The following is a 22,277-nucleotide window of genomic DNA, read 5'->3' as shown; positions in this document are numbered from 1 at the left end:
ATGCGAAGGCGGGCACAGCCTGGCTTTGGGGCGTGAGGCTCCGCCCATTCCCTGGCCAACGTGGGCTCAGCCTGGGCTCAGCCTGGACTCAACCCCTTCTCCGCCCTCCCTGGCTTTCAAAAAGCGAGGGCGTGGTGCCGAGCCTACGGAGTTGGGTGACAGGGCCGCGTATTTGCAAGGGAGAAAAAAGTCCCCACGGGTCTTCGGTGCCTGCACATCATCGTGTCCGGGCACGTCCGTCCACCCTTGTGCTTGCGGTGACGTAACACGCCATTATGACATCATTCCTTCCCCTGTGATGTAACCCGGAGGCTAGACTATCGGGGAGTGTTGAGCTGTGGGGCCTCCTCAGGCCTCTTTGGCCCCGTTACATTCATAGAATGGCTTCACCCTTTCGGGGGAAGCCCGCTTCGCCCCGAGTGGAGAACGTTCACTACAAGGAGACGTCGACAGTCCACGTGGAGACCTCCTCTCACCGACTGGAGACCTCCTCCCGGCTAGTACGCACGAGTTCTCGGCAGGTGGAGACCTCCCAGCGCCGTAGTGAGGGGCTCTCCCAGTCCCCCTCTGGGAAGCGGCTCCCTCGCGTCCTCGAGGTGTCCTCCCAGCGCACAGAAACGTCCCACATGGAAACCTCCTCGCAGCGCACAGAAACGTCCTCCCGCCACGTCAAGGCCTCTACCCTGCGAGTGGAGACGTCTCTGCACCGTGTAGAGAGCCCTCCCCGGAGGGACAAGCCGGCAACCAGCCAGAATGTAAAAATGGCTCGATGAAATGCTTCCCAAAGGCCACAAAGGGGCCGTGGCCTTCAGCCAGGACGACATTGCCTCCAGTTTGCAGCCACCCAGCTGCCAGGTGGACCAATCATCTTTCCTTTCATGGAAACAGCCAAAAATCAGTGTAAGAAACCACCAAGTTATGGTTTGGGGAATCAGCCAACATTTATTGACCATGCTGCACCCTGGATCATGCTGCCTTTAACCCAGGCAACTATTCTAACTTGACGCCAGCACAAGCACAAAAGGTTTTCAAGTCCACGGCACTGTATAAGTTGAGTTGATGGACAAATAGGCTGTTTGAACCTCTGAGCCAGGTGAGTTTGAGATTCATGACCCTTCACTGCTTGGGGGCAGGTAGCAAACTGAAAGGATGACCAGTGGTATGATTATATGCCTGCTAAAAACCCGAGAGGCAAGGAACAGACTTTCATTAATTAATTAATTGGTCTTTGTGTTTCAAAATAAGCAATTATTTTCTTTATACTAAGTTCTGTACATGGTACCCCCAGCCACACACTTTTTAACATAGGTCATTGTAGTTTAAAATGAAGGTCAACAATACCAACAATCAAGAATAATCTTAGAAGGGAAACCTGACCTGATATTTGAAGAGGTGGAGGGGAGGAATTTTGGAGCACCTACTCTATTCCAGATGGGATTCTAGCACTTGGTCTACAGCAGTGAACAAGGGAGCTGGACAGGGCCCGGCTCTTGAGGAGTTTACACTCTGGTGAAGAGGTAGACACCAAATGAAAAGACAGTTTTCTATTGTGATTAGCATCATGAAGGTAATATGATAGAAAATGAAGGTAAGGGGTGGTCAGGGATGGCCTTGCTGCATAAGCGTCATTTGAGCTGAGGTGTGTTCGCATGAACAGTGAGCCATGCAAAGATCTGGAAAGAGCGCATTCTAGGCAGAGAGAACAGCAAGTGCAAAGAGTGGATGAGATCAAACTGGGTTGTGTAAAGGAGCAGAGAGAAGACCTGTGTGACTGGACTGTAGTGAGGGAGAGCCATCATATGGAAGAGAGGATGTTAGAGAGGTAGGCGGGAGCCCCATCATAGAGGTAAGCCATGGGCAAGGAGCTTGGGTTTTATTCTAAGGTCCATGGGGACACATTGGAGAGTGTGTCAGCAGGGAAGTGAAATGATGCAGTTTATATATTTTTAAGATATATTTTATTGATAATGCCATTATAGTTGTCCCATTTCCTCCCCTTCATTCCCCTCCACCCTGCACACCCCCCCTTCCATGTTCTCCCCCTTTAGCTTCTTTAGCTTCTACATTTTCTCCTATTTTCTCCCCACCGCCTATGCTACTTATTCTCTGTAACTTCTCCCCTCTTCTCTCACTCCCCTGTTGCTAACCCTCCATGTGATCTCCATTTCTGTGGCTCTGCTCTTGTTTTAGCTATCTGCTTAGTTTGCTTTTGTTTTAGGTGTGGCTGTTAATAACTGTGAGTTTGCTGTCCTTTCACTCTTCATATTTTGATCTTAGATAAGTCCTTTTAACATTTCATATAATAAGGGCTTGGGGATGATGAACTCCTTGAATTTGACTTTATCTGAGAAGCACTTTATCTACTCTTCCATTCTAAATGAAAGCTTTGCTGGATAGAGAATCTTGGCTGTAGGTCTCTGAGTTTCAAGACTTGGAATACTTCTTTCCAGCTCCTTCTTGCCTGGAAGGTCTCTTTTGAGAAATCCGCTGACAGCCTGATGGAAATTCCTTTGTAGGTGACTGTCCCCTTATCTCTTGCTGCTTCTAGAATTCTCTCCTTCATTTTAATCTTGGCTAATGTAATTATGATGTGCCTTGGTGTGTTCCTCCTTGGGTCCAACTTCTTTGGAACTCTCTGAGCTTCCTGGATTTCCTGGAAGTCTATTTCCTTTGCCAGACTGGGGAAGTTCTTCTTTATTATTTGTTCAAATAAGTCTTCCACTTGTGGCTGTTTCTTTTCTCCTTTTGGTACCCCCTATAATTCGGATGTTGAAACATTTAAAGATGTCGTGGAGGTTCCTAAGCCTCTCCTCATTTTTTGGAATTCTTGTTTCTTCATTCTTTTCTGTTTGGTTGTTTCTTTCTACCTTCTGTTCCACTCCATTGATTTGAGTCCCAGATTTTTTTGGTTCACTATTGGTTCACTGTGCATCTTCCTTCATTTCACTTAGTGTAGCCTTCATTTTTTCATCTAATTTGTAACCAAAATCAACCAGTTCATCAAGGTCATCAAGGATGACCTCAACGTTGGCTTGAACAATTTGGCATATGGTGGTATGGCCATTTTCGAGAAATACTAGTGAAAGCTGAGGTTTAGGAGGACAAATCAGTTCAGTTCTGGCCATGCTGAGTTTGAAATTCTTGAACAATACCAAAATGGAGACATTGAGAACTGGGAATATAAAATATGGGGTCATTTTAAAATCATATTTAAAGCCATACGAGTAAGCCAGTATCACCTGCTAGTCCATCTCACTCGTTTTATGCTGCGTAAATGAATGAGAGATCTTGCTCTTCAGGGAGCACCAGCAGGCTGAACACCCCTTTCCTCCCTCTCATCCCCACAGGGCCCAGCTTGACCTACCTAGTTTTTTCTTGCCTATAGTCCATGCCACCAGTAAGTGAGAATTTGCATTAAAATGTTAGACAAGTGTTTCAGAAAACTTGACTTCCACAGGTAACATTACATGGCTCCTGGGAAAAAGGTCTTAAAGTTCAAAAGTTCAAGTTTTGGGTTTTTGTGGCAGGTGGGGTGCGTTGATATTAATGAATAGTCCTGGCCCCAGGTTCTTATGGGATGGCTGAGGAACAGCTGAACTGATCGGTAACAGTGGTTCTAAACTGGGGGAAAGTTTGCCCCCCAGGGGCCCTTGGCATTTTTGTCACTACTGGGGGGGTTGGATGCTGCTGGCGTCTAGTGGGTGAAGCTTTGGCGTGAGCAGTTTAGTGTATGGTGTATGTCACTAAACACCCTACCATGCGCAGGTTGTCCCTAACCCAGCAGCCCCTGACAACAAAGAGTCACTGGGCCCGAGATACCAACAGCACCAAGGGTGAAAAACCCTGAAGGTTCTAGCAGCTTAGAAAGCTAAAGCATGATCCATTGGAGGAAGCACCCCACTAATCATAGGATTATGCTGTGGGAGAGGCTTAGGGGCAGTGACCAGGGTCACATGTCAGGGCAGAGGCTTTCAGAGTTGAGGGATATTCTGCTCTTCAAGGGGACCTTACAGCTCTGCTTTCAATAACTTATGTGATATTTACCCCAGGAGGAAAGCACAAGTTGTAGTTGACCTTGAATCTGTGGGGCCTTTTTGTGAGTGGAGTTCTTGCTGTTCCCAGATGCCGTGCTAAGTCAGTGCCCACGTTACGTCATTTAATTGCAGGGCAAGGCACTGGGCTGCCCGGTGGACTAGGGACCCAAACCGGAGGAGTGCCATAAACCCCAGAGGTCACCCTCATGCCGCTGCGTCGTACCAGCTTCTGCTGTAAACTGATCATTAAACTTCGGAATCTTAATCTTTGGTGAGCTTACTAATTGCTTTTAATGTCACAGACCATGTGCATTGTATACAAACACTCTCTTAATCAGTGTTTTTTAAGTGAATAAGGTAGTTGCTTTCCTTATCAGTGTTCTTTACTAGTGTCTATTACAAAATGGATATGTGCTTAATGTAACAAGTGAAATAATTCAAAGGTGTATAAAGAAAAATTAATAATTTGTCATCGTTCCTTTCCATTCTCATCCTCTGGAAATAATGTCAGCAACTCAGAGTTTACCCTTCTAGACTTTTCCATATTAACTGCTTTGGTCCCCGTCTTGGTGGTTCCCACAGGACTGGTTGGAAGGTTACTGTGAAAAAGCCAGACACTTGGTTTTGAGGTGGCTGATTTCTCTTGGGAGGAGATAGAATTGTGGTCCCTTCTTTTTTTTTTTTTTTTGTTAATTTTGTTTTGTGAGAAGGGCTTTACCAAGGTTTCTTCCTCCTAATTCATTTATCCGCGTTTCAGAGCTGAAATCCAAAGGGGTATACACAGGGCAGGAAAGTGTCAAAAAGAATAGAGACATGAAGAAAAGGATGTTGACGGGATATTTGCCATATGTACTGTTTTACACATCAGATTCCACAGCTTTNGATTTCTCTTGGGAGGAGATAGAATTGTGGTCCCTTCTTTTTTTTTTTTTTGTTAATTTTGTTTTGTGAGAAGGGCTTTACCAAGGTTTCTTCCTCCTAATTCATTTATCTGCGTTTCAGAGCTGAAATCCAAAGGGGTATACACAGGGCAGGAAAGTGTCAAAAAGAATAGAGACATGAAGAAAAGGATGTTGACGGGATATTTGCCATATGTACTGTTTTACACATCAGATTCCACAGCTTTGAAATGACCCCGTGTATTAAAGAAGCTTGTAGCTGTCATAATTTTAATGTAGCTGCTGCGTATTATAAGTGCACACTGCCCATATCGTGTGTCAGCACCTCCCCCCCCATCGTCTGTTCTGGGAGGCTTCCAGGGGGCACAGTGCTGTCGCATCTGTGACGTGGTCTATAATGCTGAGCACTTGCATGAGAAAGAGCAGGAGCGAGGCTGTCCCCTCCACTGCCAGCAAGGAAGGCCTCTCAGGGCTCCATCTACTGATCCCTTTGATTTGTTGAGCTAGAAAATATCTTCAACTTGCCTTCACTTGTTGCCTTTCTCCTCATAATCCATTCATTTATATGTAAGCTGAGGGCAGGTTACAAAAATCTATATGTGTTTGTCATTAGTTGTTGAAAATACTTAGAGTAAAAGAATGTCTTTAATAGAATACTCCTTCCCTACATCACACAAGCCAGGGGAAGAATTAAGAGCCCAACCAGCGAGGTGTTTGGCTCAAGTTTTCATTGAGACCTTCCAGGATTCCCGGTCCTCTGTCCTTGCTGCTGCTCCCGTCCAGCATGGCTAGTACAAGTGCCCAAGGCCTGGACACTTGACCCAACCTCTGTGGCTCTACATGCTTACGTGGGTTCCACATGCCATTGGCCTGGAGAAAAAAATTCACTGTTTAAAACTGTTTTGTTTTTCAAAACAGCTGACCGTGGTACAGATGGAAAACCTGAAGTCCATAGAAGCCAAAGTAACTTGCCACCATTATTTACTTCCTGCCAGAATGATTCCTTTGATGACCACATAAAGGTAGGTATGGTGTCCTTACATTTAAATTTCAGTGAGCATGATAGATAATACTAAAAAGAAAAAAGAAAAAAAGAAAGAAGGAACATTGATGTGGAACACCTGTGAGGCTCCGAACATCTCATTGCTGTTTCGAAGCTCTGCTGTTAGGTGCGTAAACATTTAGCATCGTCGTGTCTGCTTGATAAATTGGCCCCTTTATCATGAAACAATTTTCTTTATCCCCAGTAATATTCTTTGCTCTGAGATCTATTCTCTTTGATATTAATATAGCTTCTTCAGCTTTTTTATTATTATTAGGATGGTACACCATTTCCTACCCTTTTACTTTCAACCTATTTGTAGCTTTACATGTAAAATAGGTGTGTTGCATTATATAGTTGGATCTTGGTGTTTTTTAAATCCAAGCTAATAGTTTTTGCTAACATGGGAATGTCTAGATAGTTTGTATATTCTGTCATTATTGACATGGCTGGGCTCACCTGCCATCTAGCTGTTTGTTTCCTATTTATTCCCTCTGGTTAGTGTTCCCTTTTTTCCTGTTTTCTTTTGTATTAGCTTAATATTTTTAATGATTTATTTCACCTTTGTTGGCTTCTTTACTCTTTCTGTGACTTTTAGCAATTTCATTGAGGTTTACAGTTTACGCGTTTAACTTACCCTGTTCTGCCTTCACCTGATGTGACACTACTTGGCGTCCAGTAAAGAGCACACTTACACTTACAGGAGCACACTTCCGTTTTTCCTAGCCTTTTTGCTGTTGTCGTCATATAATTGATACTCACATGTCGTATGATGTGTCAACATTCGTATTCAATTATATCATGCATCATATGACATACTTACTCATATGTTATAAACCCCTCAATACACTGTTAGCATATTTGCTCTAAATAGTTGATTAGTTTTTAAAGAAATTTAAATAACTTTTTTAAAGATGTTACTTATCTTTCGAGGGGAAGGGTAGGAGAGAGGGAGAGAAGTATCAACATATGGTTGCCTCTCGTGTGTCCTCTGCTGGGAACTGGCCTACAACCCAGGCATGTGCCCTGACTGGGAATCGAACTGCAGTCCTTTAGTTCGCAGGCCCATGCTCAATCAAAGAGTTAAATAACTTTTTTAAAGCCCTTTATATGTGTTCACGTAGTTAGCAATTTTGTGCTCTTCATCTCTTTATGTAGATCCAGATTTTTATCTGGTAGCATTTTCCTTCTGCTTAAAAGACTTTCTTCATTTTATTTTATTTTTGAGGTTTTATTTATTTATTTTTAGAAAGGGGAAGTGAGGAAGAGAAACATGAACGTGTGCTTGCCTCTCACATGCCCGCTGCTGGGGACCTGGCCCACGACCCAGACATGTACACTGACTGGGAATTGAACTGGTGACCCTTTGGTTCACAGGTCAGCACTCAATCCGCTGAGCCACACCAGCCAGGGCTTAAAAGACTTTCTAATCATTTCTTCTAGTGTAGGTTTGCTGGTGATGAATTCTTTCAATTTTTTTTAAGTTCAATAAAGTCTTGATTTTGCCATCATTTCTGATGAATTTGGGGGGGGGGAGCGGTAAAGAATTGTTATGTTGTTTTTCTTCCCATACTTCAAAACTGTTCATTTCATTGCCTCTGACTTGCATTACTCCAACAAGAGATCTTGCTCTATCCTAATCTTTGCCCCCGTGTACAAAGGCTTCTGTATGACTCCTTTTTCTTCTTTTTTTAATATATTTTATTGATTATACCATTACAGTTGTTCTATTCCCCTCTTCATTCCCCTCCACCCTGCACACCCCCTCCTCCACCCTTCCCCCCTTTAGTTTATGACCACGTGTCTCAGGTTCTTTAGATTCTATATTTCCCCCACTATTCTTGCCCTCCCCCCTATCTATTTTTTACCTACTGTCTATGCTACTTATTTTCTGTGCCTTCTCCCCGCTTCTCCTCCTCCCACTCCCCTGTTACTAACCCTCCATGTGATCTCCATTTCTATGGTTCCACTCCTGATCTAGCTGTCCTCTTGGTTTGCTTTTGTTTTAGGTGTGGTTGTTAATAACTGTGAGTTTGCTGTCCTTTCACTGTTCATATTTTTCATCTTCTTTTTCTTATATAAGTCCCTTTAGCATTTCATATAATAAGGGCTTGGTGATGATGAACTCCTTGAACTTGACCTTATCTGAGAAGCACTTTATCTGTCCTTCCATTCTAAATGAAAGTTTTGCTGGATAAAGCAATCTTGGCTGTAGGTCTTTGGATTTCATGACTTGGAATACTTCTTTCCAGCCCCTTCTTGCCTGTAAGGTCTCTTTTGAGAAATCCGCTGACAGTCTGATGGGTACTCCTTTGTAGGTGACTGTCCCCTTATCTCTTGCTGCTTCTAGGATTCTCTCCTTCATTTTAATCTTGGCTAATGTAATTATGATGTGCCTTGGTGTGTTCCTTCTTGGGTCCAACTTCTTTGGGACTCTCTGAGCTTCCTGGATTTCCTGGAAGTCTATTTCCTTTGCCAGACTGGGGAAGTTCTCCTTTATTATTTGTTCAAATAAGTTTTCCACTCATGGTTGTTCCTCTTCCCCTTCTGGTACCCCTATAATTTGGATGTTGGAAAGTTTAAAGATGTCGTGGAGGTTCCTAAGCCTCTCCTCATTTTTTTTGATTCTTGTTTCTTCATTCTTTTCTGGTTGGATGTTTTGTTTTTCCTTCTGGTCCACTCCATTGATTTGAGTCCCAGTTTCATTTCCATCACTATTGGCTTCCTGTGCATTTCCCTTCATTTCAATTAGTTTAGCCTTCATATGTTCCTCTAATTTGTGAGTAAAATCAACCAGTTCTGTGAGCATCCTGATCACCAGTGTCTTGAATTGTGTATCTGAGAGGTTCACTATTTCCTGGTTGCTTAGAGTTATTGGCTCTGGGGCTTTGAGTTCTTCTTGAGCCATGTTTTGGACTGTTCATGCCTGTTTCGTATGAGGAGCGGAGCCCTAGGTGTTCACCAGGGCCAGGCCACTCAGTTGCTGGGTTGTGACGCTGTATGTGGGGGCGGGGCCAAAGGAAAGCAATGGCGGGCCCCCTCTGCTGCCTCCTGCCGCCACCGCGGACCCCCGCGGTCTGTCCCACTGCACGCAAATGTGCAACTGTGGTCAGCCTGCCGCTGGGTTCGCCCGCTGGGGCCTGCGCAGTCCGTCTCACTGCTCACTCCTCTGCTGGTTTATCTGTGCGCAAATGTGTGACCACAGCCAGCCCGCTGCCCTGAGCCCTCACTGAGTCAGCCCGACTCTGAGCTGCCTGGGGGCCTGGGGTTGGGGGATCCTTCCCGCCCCGACCCTGCTGCACTGCTGACTCCACCCCTCTTACGGGTCCCGGTTGAACCGGTCGTTGTTGTTGGACTTCCGTATAGTTCAATTTTCTGTTCTTTGGCTGCGTCTTTGTTCTCCAAACCTTTGTTGTATTCAAATTGGTTGTGGGAGAAGGCACAGTGTTCCTACCCACGCCTCTATCTTCTCGGAAGTACTCTATATGACTCATTTTAATATATCTGTTTATCATTAGTTTTAAGCAATTGAATTATGATGAGCCTTTGTGGTGTCTTCTTCACGTTCCTTGTACCTTGACTGGTGGGAATAGGCCCAGCGTTCAGCATTATGTGAGCTTTGGAGATTGTTCCCCCTCCTCCCGGGTTTTTCTTTTCCTGCCCCCACGTGCAGGTGGCGATCAGCACTCTGCTGCATACTCAGGGGCAGCCTCTGCTCATCGCCAGTTCTCCCTGTGCAGCCTTCTCAGGTTTGTGTGCTGCCCTGCCAGTGCCTGGTGCTCACTGGACCCCGGCGCTGTGTTCTGAACTCAGGGAGACTCTGGGCTCTGCCCGGGTCCCCCTTCCTACACTGTAACCTCCAAGCTCCCTCTGGGCAGTAAGCTGGGGCAACTGTGGGGCTCACCTTGGTCTGTTACTTTAGTTAGCTCAGTCAGGAGGGTTAATTCGACCCCTCCACTCTACCCTGGCAGGACTGCCTCATTAATTTGTATGTTTCATTGGATATTAACTTGACAGTTTAGTCTTTAGATAACAGAATATGGAGATGAATGACTCTCTGAGAGTCACACAATGACTCTTGAGACGTTGTGCCCCTTTCTTGGCAAGAGAGTAATAGCACCTTTCTGTGTGGAATAGTTGCATTGTGTTAGAAGCAACTGTGTTCTTCTTTTGCTGTGGAATTTAGCCGATGTGACAGGCTGTGGCAGTTATGCTTTTGTCCCTTGCCTCCAAGTCTTTCTCATATACTCCACTTTGTGGCAGAGGCCATGGCTCCACAAGCCACGTTTCCTCATTGCCACCTGGACCCCTGTGGCACTCTGCCAGGAAGGGGCCCAGGAGGGAGCCCTCCCGGCTGGAGGAGGGGATGGGACTCCTTCCTGTCTGCTCTCTGTGGGCTTCCTGCCTCATGGTTTATGTGAGCATCCCACCAGCAACACCTCACCCTTGCCCACGGTTTTTCTAGGCTAATAAAAGGAAGTCGGGTTGAAAAGTCCAACATGTCCTAAATCCAGAACCTCCCATCTGGTCTGGTTTTTAAATAGGAAGATTATTGTTTCCTTAGTCTTCAGATGCTCCCTATTCTGGGAGGAGTTTTTATTTGTAAGGGGCATGGGCATTCCTCAAAGAACCAGCTTCGCTGCACCCCACTTCCTTCTCAGAGGTCTGGTTCCACCTCCAAGGAGGCTCTTCCTCAGTTTCTCAGCATTAGTAATTCCATTCCCCCCCTTCTCCTGTCTACTAGCAAGGTAGAGCCGCTTTCTGTCAGCTTCTCTGAAATTGCCTGTTCACACCCTTTGCACATTTTTCTTCTCTCTTGTCTTTTTCTTCTTGATATTTGAGTCCTTTAAATGTTCTAAACACAAATTCTAAATCCCAAATTCTTACTTGCATTGCAAACATATTCTTAGTTTGTGGCTTGCTCCCTTTTTAAAATATTATTTTTTTAAGTTTCAGAAGACAGTTACTGAACTGGCATGTGCCAGGTACACGGGAAAAGTAAGCACTCTGTGGCCTTCGCCTCACCCGGTTGCCTCCTCCGGTTTCATTTCATATGAGCAGCAATGTCCTTCGGTCTTAATAGACTGCTGCCCCACCCCGTGGTTTTTAAGCTTTCAATCAAAACCATAAAAACTGGTGAAATTAATTTAGTGGATCACAATTAGCATTTATAAAATAAAATACAACAGAAAATGTCAGAGTGCATCACACCATTAAGGTAATGAATGGAAGGAGGAAGGAAGAAGCTTCAGGCAATTTATAACTACATGTCAAAGTTTTACTTACAGTCTCACAGCAAGGGTCCTACGGCTTCTCCCTGGACGATTCAGCAAGTATCTATTGGTAAGGACATTGTGTAGGAAGAGAGAATGGCTATATAGCCATTGTCAGACTGGGTACAAGAAGAGAGTTCTGTTCAGAATTACTAGGTTTATTAAAAGATAGCTAAAGGCCATTGGGTCCCTCCCGAAGTTGACATTAGCTGAATGCACATGTAAGTGGTTTCTCAGAGGTCTTATTCCCACTTAAATTCATCAGAAAATTGCTGAAGTGTTTTATCAGAAATATATTTGATTCCCAAGAAGAGGTTGGTGGATTACATTCCCAAGCATCCCCAACCAGCCCAAGTATTGGACAGTATTTTCTTTTACAGTACAAAGGTATAGTTCGTGAACACTTACATTTCAGCACCTGTGTACTCTGTCTTGATGTAAACTTTGTTTTTGACTGTGCGCAACCGCCACAGAGGTTTGAAAATTATTGTGCTGTTCCTTCTAGCTCAGGTCTGGTCAGGGTCTGGAGCATATCGGGGCCCTGAGGACCCACCCTTGGCAGCAGGAGACGCTCCGTCTTGGCAGAGGCCCAGGTGACCTCCTGGATATCTCCACATCCCTGCCTGCACATCAGTTAGGTTCTCAGGGCTGGTCGGAGCTTTGTCCATTGCGGGGCAGGTCTGCTTTGGGCCTGATAATGAGATTTCATTTGCGAAAGGGCCCTGATGCTCAAATAAAATCTTTGCAAATCATCAATCTATTCTAATATATACCTTTGTTTTACTAATGAGAAACCAGAGGCCCAGAGTGAGAGCACCTTGTCAGCCACACGGCCTGCAGCCGACCTGACGTGGCCCCACCCCCAGCATTCTGCAGAGCAGCCGGCATTTCACACTGGCATTTCACACTGGAACGTCGTGCCTCAAGTGTCCAGGGCCTGAACACACTCCCCACCAGAGACTGGGGGAGGGTGTGCGCGTGGAATCGCCCTTCAGCTCGTCTTCGTAGATCAGGCTCGTTTACCCGGCCCACGTCATTCGTCCATCAGGCACTGCAGGGTGTAACCCAAGGGCCTGCAAACTCTGTATGGGCCTCCAAGAGCGGGTGAAGATTAGAAAATTCATCTGCTCAACGCACAAATATTTTTTTTATTTTATTTTTTAATATATTTTATTGATTATACCATTACAGTTGTTCTATTCCCCCCCTTCAATCCCTCCCTCCCCCACCATTCTGCCCCCCTTAGTTTATAACCACGTGTATCAAGTTCTTTGGATTCTATATTTCCCCCACTATTCTCACCCTCCCCCCTATCTATTTTCTACCTACCATCTATGCTATTTTCTGTGCCTTCTCCCCCCTTCTCCCCCTCCCACTCCCCTGTTTCTAACCCTCCATGTGTTCTTCATTTCTATGGTTCCACTCCTGATCTAGCTGTCCTCTTGGTTTGCTTTTGTTTTAGGTGTGGTTGTTAATAGCTGTGAGTTTGCTGTCCTTTCACTGTTCATATTTTTCATCTTCTTTTTCTTAAATAAGTCCCTTTAGCATTTCATATAATAAGGGCTTGGTAATAATGAACTCCTTGAACTTGACCTTATCTGAGAAGCACTTTATCTGTCCTTCCATTCTAAATGAAAGTTTTGCTGGATAAAGCATTCTTGGCTGTAGGTCTTTGGATTTCATGACTTGGAATACTTCTTTCCAGCCCCTTCTTGCCTGGAAGGTCTCTTTTGAGAAATCCGCTGACAGTCTGATGGGTACTCCTTTGTAGGTGACTGTCCCCTTATCCCTTGATGCTTCTAGGATTCTCTCCTTCATTTTGGTCTTGGCTAATGTAATTATGATGTGCCTTGGTGTGTTCCTTCTTGGGTCCAACTTCTTTGGCACTCTCTGAGCTTCCTGGATTTCCTGGAAGTCTATTTCCTTTGCCAGACTGGGGAAGTTCTCCTTTATTATTTGTTCAAATATGTTTTCCACTCGTGGCTGTTTCTTTCCCCCTTCTGGTACCCCTATAATTCGGATGTTGGAACGTTTAAAGATGTCCTGGAGGTTCCTAAGCCTCTCCTCATTTTTTTGAATTCTCATTTCTTCATTCCTTTCTGGTGGGATGTTTTGTTCTTCCTTCTGGTCCATTCCATTGATTTGAGTCCCCGTTTCCTTTCCATCACTATTGGTTTCCTGTGCATCTCCCTTCATTTCAATTAGTTTAGCCTTCATATATTCCTCTAATTTGTGACTTTGTTCCTCTAATTTGTGACTATAATCTACCAGTTCTGTGAGCATCCTGATAAATAGTGTCCTGAATTGTGCTTCTGAGAGGCTGGCAATTTCTTGGTCGCTGAGAGTTATTGGCTCTTGGACTTTGAGTTCTTCTTGTGCCATCTTTCGGGTTGTTCGTGCCTGTTCCATAGCAGGATCAGAGCCCTAAAATGTTCACTAGAACAGGGCAACTAAGTCGCTGGGTTGTGACGTTGTATGTGGGGGCGGGGTCAAAGAGCGACAATGGCTCTCACCGGTGCCGAAGGGCAACTAAGTCGCTGGGTTGTGACGCTGTATGTGGAGGCGGGGTCAAAGAGGGACTATGGCGTCCTGTCCGCCGCCTGCCGCGGCCCTCACCGGTGCCACAGTTGCTGCTGTCACCTGGCCCATGCGTTTCGTCCCACTGCTCGCGAGTGTGCCACCGCCGTCAGCCCTCGCCCCCTGGGGCCTGCATGGTCTGTCTCACTGTGCGCGAATATGCGCCCTCGGTCTGCCCCGCACCCCAGCTGGTTCTCGTCTGCCTGCGTGCCTGGGTCAGGTGCCCTGTCCTGCCCGACCCTGCTCGCTGCTGGCTCCGCCCCTCTTACCGTCCCCGTTGAACGGTTAGATGTAGTCGGACTTCCGTATAATTCAATTTTCTGTCCTTTGGTTGTGTCTTTGTTTCTCCAAACCTTTGTTTTATTCAAACTTGGTTGTGGGAGAAGGCACAGTGTTTCCACCTATGCCTCCATCTTGGTGGAAGTCCAACACACAAATATTTTTTAAAAAACGAACTGAAATTAGTAAGCGCCAGTGTGGACACCCTGTCATATTTATATGACATGGATCAGGACTTCAAAAAATGAGGGTGTCTCAGACCTACGGAGGTCTTACGGTGGCTCGCTGTGAACCGACAGCCTGGCTCGGTGAGAGGTGAGAGTCTCAGTGAGAGTTGGGGTGGGGCTTCCCTCCGGAAGTGGTGGGACTGGCAGGCTGGAGACCCAGCGCAGCATTTGGCCAGTGGCGGCCTAGAGATAAAGTTCCTTTTTTCTCTCCTGTGACCAGATAACACAGTCCTTCCCATTGAGTGACCAGTTAGACCTCAGATAAGTGAATTCAACTCTCTGGGCCTCACGGGCCCCGCAATAACATGAGATGTTTGAACTAATCTCCAGACCTGCGATTCCCAAAATTAGGCACGCAGACACTGCTGGCGTGCAAGGTCATTTTAGAGGGCATGGGAATGGATTTTATTTTGATAGTTTGGACTTTATTCAGTGTGTATTGGGAAAACAATGCAGCTAGCCCTTTCAGCTTGTAATTTCACTAGTATTTTACTTAAGCTGTGATGGGTATTTAAAAATGTTTGAGTGAGTTTATTTAAAGGGAAAATATACACAGTGAGCTTTTAAAGAGGCCAAAGGTTTGCCAGTGGCATGGTGCACACTGACTGGAGCTGGGGAAAGCGGAGCATAGTTTGGTGACGTGAACTGGTGTCTTGTGGACTTCAGGAGAAAACCTGGGGCTGTGACATCCATGCAGTTAGCATGTTTCTTTTTCCTGAAATGAAATAGAAAAGTACAGGACACATAATGTGCTCATACACATTAATGGGAAGAATTGCCTTGTGAAATTACGTGTACAGTCACATGTAAAATACTTTAATGTTGGGAGTCGCTGTTTAAAAAAGTTGGGCAGAAGTGCACCTCTGAGGTCTCCTCCCTCTCTGGTGCCCTCAGTCGGTGGCCATCTCCGAGTCTGTGCTGTGACAGGCAGTGGACAGCAGAGGTCAGGCAGTCCTCACACAGCGGCAAAGGCCGGGCTTGGAAGGGCAGGCACCTAGGCCTGGCGCCAAGCAGGACAGAGGCGTCAGGCCGCCGTTGGTAAGAGAACCAGCCCACTTGCCTGCGGGGGTGCCAGGTCCCAAGAGGCCCTCTCTGGGTGGCTCTGCTGCAGCCGCTTGCCATTCTTTGTCCCCGGACTGGATTCTGGTCTCAGGACTGTCACCGCCCTGGGGAGACTTCAGGGGTCTTGTTTTTCTCAGACCAAGGTCCTGTGTGCCCGAGCCAGGGTCGTCTCAGAAAATCGTGCCCAAGTTGACCCAAGGGCGGATTCTTGTGTTTTATATTCCCTTCCAAAAGGAGCTTCGATATCTGAGAGCAGTAAACACACACTGAGCACTGACTTTCCCTTTGACACTGAAGCACTCTACGTGTTCTAACTCGCACAAGCCTCACAGCTTGCTGAGGAAGGGCAGGACCTTGGGCCAGAGAGAAGCTAAGTGACTTACCCAGGAAGCAGCTCAACAGCTAGGTCGAAGCAGAGCCAGGATTCAAACGCAGGCTGGCTCTTAACCACTGGCTCCTGCTGGCAGGAGAGGAACACGTATCTGTTAGTAATGTATCTGTTTCAAAGGGTAGTGTGGCCACAGTGTGTTCCGGAGAAGTCCTGGAGACCATCAGAAGAGCAGGGCGTGTTCAGGCCCAGGACAGGGAAACAAGGTGGGCGCCACTTCCTTCTGCTGCCTAAAGGGCTGCCTTTGTCAGAGGCCTCGAGAGCAGAACAGGAATCAAAGGGTAAAAAGCTATAAGGAGATGCATTTGGGCCCAACAGAAGGAAGCATTTTAAGCATTTATTATAAGATCTATAGGCAAACACAGAAAGCTTGGCCCCATTGCAGTTCCAAAACGATGTCACATCTGTGTCAGATCTCCAAGAAAAGCTTTTTCAGTAGCTGAGCTGGTCCCCTGGTAGATGGGGCTGCCTGCCTGCCTGCCTGCCACACAGCAGTGAGCTCTGTGCCCCTCAGCAAGGACAGAGGGAGGCCACACAGCCACTTGGGAAGAGATGCCTGTCAGGCAGGAGGGCACTGGGGGTCCCAGGAAGCCTGAGGTTTGGGGTGGGGCAAGAAAGAAGTGGGAAGTCCATGGGGCACCTCTCCCTCTCCTGCTCCCTTGCCCAAGTCAACAAAGATGTCGCATCTCCCCTGTTCCCAAACCTGACCTCCCCTTTCCCATCCCACCCCACTCCAGCCCTGGGCTATGGTTCATCTTATTTTATTCTCTCCCAGACTTCCTCAAAGAGCTGTCTGCACTCACTGCTTAAACTTCCCCTTCCTGATAGTCTTTTCCTACCCCTGCAGCCTAGCTGCACCAAATCTGTCCTTCCCGGGGTCTCTTCCTGCTACTCCCGGTGTTAAATCCAGTGGCCTTTTCACACTCCCCGTCCTCCCTGACCCTTCTGTAGCATTTGAAACCCGGAACCATCCCCTCGAAATTTTCTCTTCGTTGGTTTCTGTGAGCCTGCACTCTGTGCCCTGTCTCCTTTCCCCATGTCTTCCCCCACCCCAAGCCCCCTGGTGTCAGTGGCCCCCAGAATTCTTTCCCAGCCTCCTCTTCACTTTGCCTGCCCAGCACTCACGGTGCCAGCTGCTACCTGAATGCTGACGTTCCTCCATGGCCTAGATTCACTTTCTTTTCAGTGTCCAAAACCGGCCCATCTGCCTCCTGTCCTCTGCTCCCTGCCATGACCTTGTCCTTCCTACACACCTCTGCCTGCTTTTCCTCAGTGAGTAATGCCGTCTGCCCAGTTGCCTGGTAGAAACCGCCATTACCTTAGACTTCTTTCTCACGATTGCCCCCCCCCGCCCCCCAGTACTCGTCAGTGTAGTGGGTCTATCTGCTTTGTCTCTTGAAACCAGCCCACAGGCAGTGCCCTAGTTCAGAGTCGCACTGTCTCTCTGCCTGGTCTCCTTTCCTCTCTCCGGACCCGTCTCCAAAATGCTACCATGATTCTGTTCCTCAAACATTTCACTCTTCCCTCCCCACTTCCTCAAGCCTTTTCGGTGCTTCTGTGCCTCCTACACTACAGGTCGGTTGGCTTTCAATTCTCTGGCATCATCCGCCACCAGATCCCTCTGGGCACGCAGTGCCCCAGCCACATCCTGCTTGGGCTCGCTGGGGAACAGCACACTTCCCATGACCTGGTTTCAGATTATGCTGGTACTCCAGCCCCGCTGCATGGAGGAGCAGGAGGAGGAGAGCGGAGCACTGGATGTGGGCGAAGCCTAAGAAGCGGTGGCTGGATCCGGTGGTCTGGGAGGATGGCGCACCAGTCGTGGCTTGTCCGTTGTGCTTGTCTGACCCATGGGCACCTCTGGGTGTGGGTGTGGCATGCCCCGGCACCCAGCCAAGCACATGGAGTGTTCAGGGCCTGGGTCCAGCCCTGACATTCAAGGCAGGAGCCTGGCTGTGGTGTTAAGACCTGCTGTAATTTCCCTGGGCTTCCCGCCACCTCTCAGATCCCATCTCCTACCACTCCCCTGCCTTGCCCCACCCTGGTTTCTTTTCCACCTTGCTGGCCTTGGTGTTAATCCTTAAATAGGCCAAGTTTGTTCCTGCCTTATGGCCTTTGCCTTCCCTGTGTGCTGACTACAGTGCTCTTCCCCAGATGTTTTGTGATGGTTTGCTTGGTCACCTCGTTTCCATAGTACCCTAGTTTGTGGTGTGTGATGCGCACCTACATTTTTGTGCACATTATACATGGGATTATGTAATCATTAGAGGCATGGGTAATGCACATCCTTATTTTTCCCTCAAAGATTTGGGCAAATCTGCGTCCATCCGGGCAGGCCAGCAGTGCTGAGCCGCCAGAGGCCGCAGGCTCGCGGGTGGGAGCTGGGGAGGGCTGGGTGGTTTCCGTGTACATGCCCCACCCTCTGATGTTCTTCTGCCAGGTAAAATCCTTCCTGTCTTCAAGGCCCTGCTCCATTTTTACCTCCCCAAGGAGCCTTGCACCCCGTCTTGAGCCCACTTCCTGGGTGTTCTCACCCCTCACCACTGCAGCCTCTCTTCCCAGCACCAGTGTGGCTGCTCCTTGAGTTACTCCCCCTTGTGTACTCCTGTCTGTCCCACGAGACTGAAAGCACATCAAGGGCAGGGGCTGTGATAAAGCCTCTTTGTGCTCAGTAATGATGCAGGGCTGAACGAACAAGGTCAGGTCTGTCTGGACACGGGCATGGTCACTGACCGTTCTCGGCTCCGTAAGGCAGGGCGTCCCCTGGCAGTAAGCAGGGCAGGCACAAGGGACGCAGTTTCTCTGGAGCACATTAAGGGCACATTTGGAAAACCAGACAGGCTTTGAATAGAGGCAGATTGTTTGGTGACACATGCTCATTCACAGACTGCGAGTTCTTTTCACTTTCTTCTCATTCACCCACAACTTACTGAGTTCTCACTCACTGCCAGCCTCTGTGATGGCCGCTGGGAGCTAGGGGAAGATGGAGAACTGGATGATTCGAGTTCAGATTCAGATCTGGGCCTCCCATGGGGCAGGCCAGGAGGGGTGACCCCGCAGTTCTGCCTGCCTTTGCCTCCAGTCCTTTCTAAGTTGCTGTGCTCCCATGATGCTCCAGCTGGGAGTCCAGACTTCAGCTGGCTTAAGCAGATTTCTTTGCTTACAAATAGCAAGATATTTCAAAGCCTGGAAAATCACTTTATCCCTTTCCTTAAGTGAGGACCTCATCCTCCCCTACCCTTCCATATCTGTTCTGGCGTGGCTCCTCGAGGTATGACATTGAAGTGACCCAGCAGGCATCACCTGTACTCCCCAGGCCACCAGTGTGAGCTGCCCAGGTGAACAGGCTCACTGAGGCGGTCTCTCCCCGCAGTCTGAGGTCTGTGGATTAGGCTTCTTGGTCAGAGAGTTTCAGACGGCAGCAGCAGGGCAGGTCCCTGGGGAGGACAGCAGTGTCTGTGTGGCAGCCGGGAACCAGGGACCCGCAGGGTGGGGCTGCCCCCGCTCCCGGCAGCTGATGGATGTAATTACTCATTTTCATACGGATAGTTTTATTTTCTGCTTATTTACATGTATCAGTATCCATAAATGTTATTGTTTAGTCTTCATATTTTCTATTTTAAGATATTCACGGCACCCTAACTTCGCACTTTGGACGTAAGGGATAGCAGTGCACACATCATGTTTTACCTACAGACCTGCCATTTTTCCAGTCAGCCATTTCCTTGCAGCACGTTCCCAGGAAGGGAATGACCACGGAAACAGAGATGGACGTTTTAATAGCACCGGAGCTGTGTTGCCCAAATTTTCCCCCAGAAGGCTGTGCTGATTGATGGGGCCCGAGCAGAGTGTTTAAGCTGGCGCTCCCACAGCCTCAGCCATGGGAGACGTTATCCTTTGTTGATGTGTGCTACTTCAGTGGGTGCACGGCACCTCTGGCTCCTCTAAGGTGCGTTTCCCTGATGACAGCCAGGAGGAGCGTGTCCTCAGTGCTGATCTCCTCCCAGGAGTGCGCCCTTGGTGGTGGCCTCCCTGCCAGGCAACCCCGGGTCTCAGTCTGCCTCTCTTTCCACCTCCCTGCCTTGTGCTGTGTGTCATCTGCTGTGGTCTTTCCACTTCCGATTCCTGACTCCCTCTGGTTTCTCACTGGGCAGGCATGTGGCTGGTTCGTGGGAGGCCTGGACAGGCCCTGACACGGGCTGGCTAGACCTGGACCCCCGGCCATGGGCCTCTAAGGCCTCTAAGGCCTCTCTCTCACACTGAACTCATGGGGGCCCTTCTTTCCACCAGGGGCCCATCAAGAGCTTCTTTTTATTTCTCCAGGTGGCCTTATCTGGGCTGACCTCCTGAGAAATGGCTGGGAGTGAGCAGGCTGTCCCTCAGTGACTTCTCCAGTGAAGTGTCCAGGCTCTTCACCCTGAGAACAAGTGGACCTGTCACATGTACCTGCATGTCCTGGCAGTTGGGGACGCAGAGGTCCCCCGACTTCAGACTCGTGGACAGCAGAGAGGCCCACAGTGATGACAGCAGCTCGGCCTCTCTCCCTGCTCCTTGCCTGAGGTGGCGGGAAGAGCTCACCTCTCAGGCGGAAAATGCAGCCAACCCAGGTGGATGGGTGGCCGCCAGCGCCCCATGGTGTGGCAGGGACAGCGCGGGGCTGGCACCCCGCCCCGCTCCCAATGGCACTGAAGGTTCTTAGGCACTGGGGAAGGCAGCTTGCTTCAGGGAGCGTCTTTGCAGATGCCCTGGGGGCACCCTGTGACTGGCAGTCGCTGCCTGCAGGTGCTGTATGTGATGTGTCCCGTCACTTTGGCAGGAGCCTCCGCTGTCATCTCTCGGTCCCCTCAGCTGTTAAAGTCAGACGTCGAGTTCTGTCCTCTCGTGTTATTTATACTGTTTTTAACACTCAGCTCTTTTAAAAATTATTAAAAAGTAGTGCATGCCTATTCTAAAATATTGGGAAAATACAGAAGACAATTAAGAAAATATAATCCTTGAGATCTGTAGTATATATAAATTGTATCTGCTTTATTCACTTAAAATTAAATTATAAGCATTGTCAACATAATAAAATGTTCTTCATAAACACTTCTCGTGACTGCATAGGAGTGTTTTGAGTGGACACACCATAAATATTTACTGTTACCTAAATGTCGGGCATTTTATTTTTAAGTTTTTCAAGAGCATAAAAACACATTGAAGTAAACGACTTTTAAATACAGATCTTTGTCCACGGTTTGATTTCCCCTTAGTTTAGATTCCTACGCCTAGGGCGTAAACATGTTTTAGGACTTTGCATATGCATTTCTGTTTTGCTTTCCAGAAGGGTGCACTGATGCATGCCCACGTTACCGCACAGCTACACCAAGGAATACCATTTTAGAAACATTTACCGACTTGAGAGACAGTGAGACTCTTGATCCTTTCAGTAGGGGAACTGGCACATGGTGAGGAAAAGGGACATAGCTAGGGCACTCCAGGAGTGTCACCTCATGCCACCCTCACAACAGCCCACCATCAGGGGAGGGGCCAAGGGGCCAACACACAGGGACGGGGAACCTGACCCATCTCACGCTCGGCCGCTAAGATGAGCCCAGGGCGCAGCTCACAGCCGGACCCCAGAGCCCTCGCACCTCGTTCTCTCCCCACTGTTCCCAGACAGGCGTCGAAAGGTGGTTTGGGGCCAAGAGATGAAGGAACTCAGAGTCTGGGTTTACCCTGTAAACAGGGGCACCGTTAGTGGGCTCTTAGGCATCCAGACTGTTTTACAAAGATGTTTCTGTGGACTGGCAGGGGGAGGCTGGAGACAGGCCACTGGGGAGATGCAACCTGCAGATAATGTGAACAACTCACAGGCTGCCCGGACGCATGTGGGCTGTGGGCCACGAGCAGCCGGGAACACGAGGGAGCTAGGGAGGCCTCCTGCTGTGTCACTTGGCAAGGGCCATTTTTATCTGCTACACGTCAGGCAAAACCTGTGCCAACCGCCAAGGACTCCACCTCAAATCTAGCAAATAAGAGAGAGGATGGTATGGATTACGTTATATTTAAAACAAGCCCACACAATGCCTGTAATTTTTTATTCTGACTCCATAATTATAGCTCAAGACCAGTCAGATCATAGTTATCCCCACACCGACCTGCTGTTGGGACACATGGAATTAAAGGCTTGCTGCTCCAGATTCTATTTTGGATGCCGAGCACTGGCAGGTAACGGGCCTTTCACAAGGCCCGTCTTGTCGGGCCCTCCTGGGGCAGCCTGCATAAAGGCCAGGCAAGTCAGCACCGGGCTTTTGAGAAGACCACTGAGTCTTGTAAGCAACTGGGATGCTGCAGCTTCGCCCTCCTGAGCCAGGGGTCCGGAGAGCTGAGAGAAGCACCATCTTCAGAGTGGGCCAGCCTCCCTCGGCCAGCCCATCTCAGAGCCTCTGCCCTCTAGAAGATGCACGAATGCTGCTCTCCCCAGCCAGCCCGGGTCCGGGAGTCCAGTGAGCCA

General features: G+C 48.2%; 1 protein-coding gene across 2 annotated transcripts; it reads left to right on the top strand.

Moving 5' to 3' along the window:
• Window positions 1-64: 64 nt before the first annotated feature.
• On the top strand, window positions 65-20,705 carry CUNH17orf100 (chromosome unknown C17orf100 homolog). 2 transcript variants are annotated; one of them, XM_037029553.1, is made up of 3 exons: window positions 65-1,093; window positions 20,105-20,257; window positions 20,290-20,705. In XM_037029553.1, exon 1 carries the CDS (start codon window positions 381-383, stop codon window positions 771-773), a length of 393 nt encoding a protein of 130 aa, XP_036885448.1. In that variant the 5' UTR covers window positions 65-380; the 3' UTR covers window positions 774-1,093; window positions 20,105-20,257; window positions 20,290-20,705. The 2 variants fall into 2 exon arrangements, with proteins under 2 accessions (XP_036885448.1, XP_036885447.1); XM_037029552.1 differs by lacking the exons at window positions 20,105-20,257; window positions 20,290-20,705 and adding an exon at window positions 5,852-5,910.
• The last annotated feature ends 1,572 nt before the right edge of the window (window positions 20,706-22,277 follow it).

This window comes from Sturnira hondurensis, unplaced genomic scaffold, assembly GCF_014824575.4.
Source record: "Sturnira hondurensis isolate 20B ecotype Veracruz unplaced genomic scaffold, ASM1482457v3 Scaffold0020374, whole genome shotgun sequence".
Taxonomy (NCBI): domain Eukaryota; kingdom Metazoa; phylum Chordata; class Mammalia; order Chiroptera; family Phyllostomidae; genus Sturnira; species Sturnira hondurensis.
This window is presented reverse-complemented; position numbering and strand designations above follow the sequence as displayed.

Excerpts from the sequence above, each read along its gene's own strand:
- CUNH17orf100 (XM_037029553.1), top strand. The coding sequence starts at position 381 with ATGGCTTCACCCTTTCGGGGGAAGCCCGCTTCGCCCCGAGTGGAGAAC.